The sequence below is a fragment of the Bicyclus anynana genome, chromosome 5 (assembly GCF_947172395.1).
Source record: "Bicyclus anynana chromosome 5, ilBicAnyn1.1, whole genome shotgun sequence".
Lineage (NCBI taxonomy): Eukaryota > Metazoa > Arthropoda > Insecta > Lepidoptera > Nymphalidae > Bicyclus > Bicyclus anynana.
In genome coordinates this window covers 239,574-246,112 of record NC_069087.1, presented here as the reverse complement: position 1 = coordinate 246,112, position 6,539 = coordinate 239,574, and the positions used below count along the sequence as shown (strand labels likewise).

The 6,539-nt window shown below is 39.7% G+C and overlaps 1 protein-coding gene across 3 annotated transcripts in view; it reads right to left on the bottom strand.

Annotated features, from left to right (window-relative positions):
* Positions 1–69: 69 nt before the first annotated feature.
* The window catches only part of LOC112052596 (rhomboid-related protein 2), a 32,053-nt gene continuing 25,583 nt past the window's right edge, over positions 70–6,539 (bottom strand). For all 3 annotated transcript variants that reach the window (XM_052881588.1, XM_024091742.2, XM_052881589.1), the window contains exons 2-7: positions 4,880–5,014; positions 4,357–4,719; positions 3,593–3,745; positions 2,777–2,952; positions 2,145–2,326; positions 70–1,764 (exon numbers count right to left, since the gene is read on the bottom strand). In XM_052881588.1, the coding sequence (XP_052737548.1) occupies positions 1,640–1,764; positions 2,145–2,326; positions 2,777–2,952; positions 3,593–3,745; positions 4,357–4,719; positions 4,880–4,909 (1,029 nt within the window). In that variant the 5' untranslated portion in view covers positions 4,910–5,014 and the 3' untranslated portion in view covers positions 70–1,639. The remainder of the gene's footprint in view (positions 1,765–2,144; positions 2,327–2,776; positions 2,953–3,592; positions 3,746–4,356; positions 4,720–4,879; positions 5,015–6,539) is intronic.

Below are 6,539 nucleotides of genomic sequence, written 5' to 3'. Positions count from 1 at the left end.
AAGTTTTGACAAATTTAGAAAATAATAAATGAGGGACCCTATTCTTAATGAGAAAATAAGACAAGGAAATACTTTTTACAAAACTGACTTTTATTTAACAGCTGATCTTAATGATATTGCCAACATAGAACTTCATAAATAATAGTACACTTATTATATTAAGTACCGCAAAACTTAAAAATTCGTCATTAAAACTTTAACCCAAATGAAACATTCTAAAATTTGGATAAAGGTAAATCTATTTATACAATCCATAATCTAAGAACACTTTAGAAGGTATCATTTTACTCACTAAAATGATAATATTGGATAACAGTCCTTAAAACGGTAAAAAGGTAAGTAAATCTTCCATTAACAATTACGATTTTAAGTAAAATGAAACAATATTTGATATGTTATACATCAGAAATACTTATACAATACACTGCTAGACTTAATTATTAAAAATGTTCAACAGTTTAAAAATATAACATTACGTGACTTCGTATCAAAATGGACTAGATTATTAAACTTAATCTCTTTGGTTGTCCGTAGCTTTAAGTTTCTTTTATCACAATTTTGCAAACCTTTTCATTCTGAAAGGATGAATCCTTCCTTTTGTTACGTTCCATAACGCATTCTTTAAATCTAAGTCTCGGAACAGTAAAGGGGAAGTATTTGCAATTCCGTATTCCTTTCATAAATGACATAAACGACAATAATTATCACATTACATAGTTACCTAAATAATAAGTATTTTTTAAATGTTTTGATACAAAACGTTTGACACTTAATAATTTCATAGAAATTGCAAATTATTAAAAGTTGAAGTTGCGATAGATAACTTCATGGAGCCCGAATAAACAAATGCTTTATTTACATTGAACGTATTAAGTTTACTTTCAACAATAAAGTTATCTATCGATTAAAATCTATTGTTATATCACATTTACAACACCAATCATAATTAGATTTCATTATTCTTATTCTTATTCTTAAATAAAATCACATTGACATCAGAAAACGTACTTTACTGTTTAAGTACTTACAACATATTATATGTATATAGTAATGTTTATATTATTACTTCATTAAATGCTTTGGAAGACTTTTTTGCTCATCGTTGTTAGCATTATTGCACGTACCTAAATATTACTAAAAGTCAACTTGGTATTTTAGAAATTACTTTTAATTTTAATGTTTAGTATTTGTAAGCTCGTTTAAACTGATGTTTCCATTTTCATGATCTTTTACCAATACAGAATAACTATCCTTACAGTGCATCTAAACGTCCTTTCATTTATTCATCAACGATACTATTTTCAACGAGAAGAAATATTAGAGGTAAACACGAGTGGTCATGTACACGAAGCAACGACGGAACAAACAAAGTATGTCTATCTCTTTCTATCTTGTTTATTTGTTATCTGCCGCACGGCTCACGCTGGCATTCGGTTTGTTTACATCTGGTATATCTTCGCGTTGGGACCACTATAGATCTTTTATCATCTAATTTTTTTTGATATCTTCAATGAAGTACACGTGTCCACATTTCAAAGCATCGGGAGGAAAATCCAGTTTCTCTAGTACTCAACAGACTCCTGACACTCACGAAAGGAGTCAACAATCAATGAATCCTAAACTTCATCATCTTCTCATGTCAAGTCATCGGATCGACCTCGTACCAGAAGCGATAGTAAAGAGCGGCAGCTACAACTCCCATGACCAGCAGCAGGCCCGACGATATTCTACACACTGTTACGCTTCGTTTATGTGAATTTTCTCCTGAAACAAACACACTATGTCAGTAATTTGCTTGCTTACATGTTGTAAGTATTCAAATTTATCGTTTATTCAATCATTAATCCCCAACCAACTTCAACTGAAGTTTTGTTTGGTTTGAACTTGCTAAAATATAATGTTTACGCTTAAAATTGGCTGTGGCTCCAACCATATTTTTAGTTTAATCGAAACGGCTTTAAAGGCGTAATTTTTTATGACCAATATTCCTTATGTCGGTATACTAATCGTATAACTGTAATCGTATTAGGATGGGGTACCAAAGGAATCCACCGAGTGGGGCTCAAACCCACGATTTTTCGGTGAGAGCTCCCTAACCGTGGAGCTATTAAGGCTATAATATCAAGATCTGGTTCTGCCCCTACCTGTGAACACCAGGAACGCCAGCGGCACGCCCACGGCCGCGCCCAGCGCGTGCGCCGCCCACGCCACATGCGAGGCCGACAGCTGCGGGTCGGGGGTGCGGACCAGCGCCCAGCAGCCCTCCGACGCGCCCAGCACCATGACGCTCAGCGGCCGAAACCACCACAAGGGGATGTGGCCGAATCTGCAACCAGATATTCAAAGTTATACAAAATGCATATTCCAATTTGAACTCGGTGCAAGTAAACGAATCTGACTACCTATACGAGTATATTATGATTTTATGCACTATACGTACAGATAGAAAATTCGCCCAGACAAAACAAAATGAAAAAAATTCAATATAGGTTTGTTATAAGTTCTCAAAATAGGCAATGCATTTTTGCATCTCTTTACATAACCGTGTAAAGAGATGCGTGTGAAGAGATGAGGTGCGGTAACTTACTAGCTAGACTACTATCTATAGCTTGGCAAATTCGTTCGTGACACTCCTGATTGTCTGCATGGGCTGGGAGGCGGGTAGCGATGACAGATTAACCCATAACTAATGCGCCCCACTTCCAGCCCTTCCCTCCCCGTCGCATATCATGGGAGTGTCATCAACAAACTTGCTCTTTCTTTCTTCTTTCTTTACCTTAGGCACACGTTGGGCAGGTGCGCCGTGAGCAAGGCGTACACGGCGGCGGACGCGCCCACGACGCGCACGCGCGGCTGCAGCGCGCCCGCGCCCAGCGCGCCGGCCGCCACGCCGCCCAGCCACACCAGCGCCACGCGCGCCCAGCCCTGCTCGCGCTCCAGGTGCCAGCCCACCTGACACAAACAAATTAATAAACCATTTATTCAGAAGAAAACATCTAACTTAATTAACTGAGGTGCCTACTAAGATGTCGGCTGAATAAGCGCTGCCCAAGATTGGTGCTACAGATATTAACTGTAGCGCATGACCTCAGAGTGATCAGCTCACGGAGTAATCGGGAATGCGTTTGCAAAGTTTCGCATAAAAATGTGTACAAGGCGCCATATACATACATACAATTATCAACACAAATGCTATTTAAACTAAGTTTTATCATGACTTTACTATCCAAACAGCCAAAGTATGAACACTTCGTAATACAAGTATATACCCCTAGTCATCATCATCATCACTATTAATCCATATTCAGTTCACTGCTAAGCTTGACTCTCCTCTAAGAATGAGAGGGGTTAGGCCAATAGTTCACTACCCTGGCCTAATGCGGATTGGCAGACTTCACACACGTAATAATTATGTACTCCTAATATTCATATTTAATTTTTGTATGATAATATAGCAACAAAACCTCTTTATTTCCTTATAAGTAATAACCATGGGTTAGAGCAGTACTCGTACCTATTATCGGATGAGATCCATTTGCATCCATATTCTTTTCTACATCAAATGAGAGTAGTACATCAGGGATGAACTCACAGTGACCGCCACCAGCGCGTTGATGGCGAGGTGCGCGGCGCCGGCGTGCACCAGCCCGTACGTGAGCAGGCGCCAGGGCTCCGTCCACCACGCCTCCGGAGCCCACTCCAGCTTCGAGCGCAACTCGTCCGGACCACAGAGGTGCACCATTACCTGGAAAATATCATGGTCATATTTGGCAAAGATGTGGCAAATATTCTTTAAAAAAACACTACATTACATTAAAGATCATCATTACCATTATCAGCCGATGGGAAGTCCATCGGCTGATGACTGCTGGACATAGAACTCTTGCACGGACCTCCAAGCATAACGGAGCCGCCAGCATTCAGCGGTTTCCTGCGATCCGCTTGATGTCCTCGGTCCACCTACTGGGAGGTCGACCAAGACTGCGCTTTCCGGTGTGGGGTCGCCATTCCAGCACCTTGGGACCCCAACGTCCATCGGCTTTTCGAACTATGTGGCCTGCCCATTGTCACTTCAGCTTCGCGACTTGCTGAGCTATGGCAGTGACTTTGGTTCGTCTGTAGATCTCCTCATTTCTGATTCGATCATGCAGAGAAACTCTAAGCATAGCTCGTTCCATCGCCCGCTGAGTGATTTTGAGCCTTCTAATAAGGCCCATAGTTAGCGAACAAGTTTCGGAGGACACCTTATTTTCAATAATGCATCTTTAATGTTTTTATCCGAAACATTAAAGATGCATTATTGAAAATAAGGTGTCCTAACAAGATTGTAAATAGAAAGAACAAGATTCCACTTACAATAAGGAACAGCATGGTGATGATGAAGTAGGGAGGCCTAAGAACATCTTTTAACTTCTCCCTTCTCTTCTGAAATTTCGTTTTGGTTTGCGTTTTTATTCCAGACTTTAGTGACGAACATTTCGGTTTTTTGACGACCCACACTCCTAAAGTGAGACCGGCCTGGAGACGGCAGGAGGGTTTCTGGAGGGGCTTGGTTCCGAGGAGTCGCCTGTTCTCGCCAGGACTGTTGGTCCTGCTATCGCTTCCGAGGCCCAACTCCTCGTTCTCTGTCCAGGCTTGCGCCGGCGGCGGCACTTCTGGCAGAATCCGTCTGCCTTGGTGTACGGGCACTTCTGGATAGTTTGCATTTAACCGCTCCACCTAATTGGACCAATTTAAAAATACATTATTTATTAATTAAGAACAATGAGGAACAAACGCTTTATTTTATCAATAATATTTTTAGTGATCATTTCTCTATTTTTATTTAAATAAATTTAAAAAAATATATGATTTAATTTCTATTTTTTTTATAACAAACCTGTTCGCAATCCTCCGCATCTGGAGCCATTGTTGTTCGTGAAGGTGCTTGTCATTTTCTAGAACGCTTCAAAAGAGCGTCCCACGGCACACGGCACCCGGCACCCAGCACACGGCACCGTGCCAGCGGCGAATTCTGACAACAAATGATAATTCACGTTAAATCCCATCTAATTTATAGCATACTTGAAGGAAAACCGTGCTATTATATTTAGCTTTGTAATTAGGATTCCCTTTAATTTGCCCGGAAATTGGAGTTATTAATAAACTATTGCGGTTTGCTCTACAGTTTAAAGGGCACAGATTTGTTAAGTTGTGCATCTTCTTATCATTAACTGAAGGATTATGTATTTTACCCTTTACTTGTTACTGCTTATTGCCTTGATTGCATGTGGTATCAGGAACTTGGACGTCGAAAATGAGTAATGTTTTGAACGCAAATTTAAATTGTTTTGTCAGAATGACGTGCTCATTATTTGTTTGAAATGGTTTCAGGAAGTTTTCGTCATAATTTACATGTTGTTTACATAAATTGTTTACCATATTAAATAATGTCGGACCACCTCCCCCGCGAATTTTTCCGAGTGAAAATCGTTTTTTTAGATCTAACTATTTTCTGTAAAAGGGAATGCCAATCCTCAGCCCTGACCAGCTCTAACCACCCGGCAATTTACTTTTATCTAAAAAATATTGATAATTCTACTTTAATAATGAAATCATTACTTTATCAGAAGAAGTTTGCTCCAACGTTTTACGACATTCTTAATTCATCCCCAACGGGGACAAGCAAAGATCGTTGACCATACGCCATTTTTTGCAGACTTATGATTGGTATGTTTGTTCGTTCGTGTTACGCTTGTTGATAAGAGAAAAATTATAAGAGAAAAAGTAATACAGCTTCAAATATTACTTCGCCGCTTTGGTGCACCGGCAAACTTTTTGAGCAAGAAGTTTAATAAGAACTATATCTATACTTATAATAAATCTGTACAGAAGTAAATTCTGTACATGTAATGTATTTTCAAAATAACTATCAGGGGATTATATAATGATTTATTTATTTTGCTATCCAATTTCGGCGAACCCATGCGACAACGTCACCCAGGTCCGACAAAATACTCTCTACGTACGTTTCACCCCGAAACCGGAGCATCCTCAGGAGATGTTGACTCGTACGTCATAATATCTTCCCCATACACTTTATACCTAGGTTCCCAGGACCGTCGTTGTATTAGTCGGTGGGCATTCCACTTTGCATTCCATGGTGAATACCATGCTGATTCCATCATATGACAGAGAGAGAATATCCGCGCACACCCCGGAAGTCGAAAACGTGCCCGGGCGTCGGTGTCGGGGCCACTAGAAGACGGGCCTCAACACTCACGCACCGTGTAGTGTAGTGTGTAGATAAGAAGTAAAATTGTTTAATCTGTGAATAGCAGCCGTGACTAAAATTAGGTCAACTGAATTTGAACTTTCCTTCCGATGACTAAATTATTACACTCACAGGCAAGCGTGTATACAGCTGACGATTGTTATTTGTATTGCGTACAGAATGTGGTTTACCACGTAGTTCGATAATATCTCTGAAATATGAAAATTTTTCCCATATTATATAATACGGCCTCATCAACATCATCTATTTTGTATACTACTCGTAT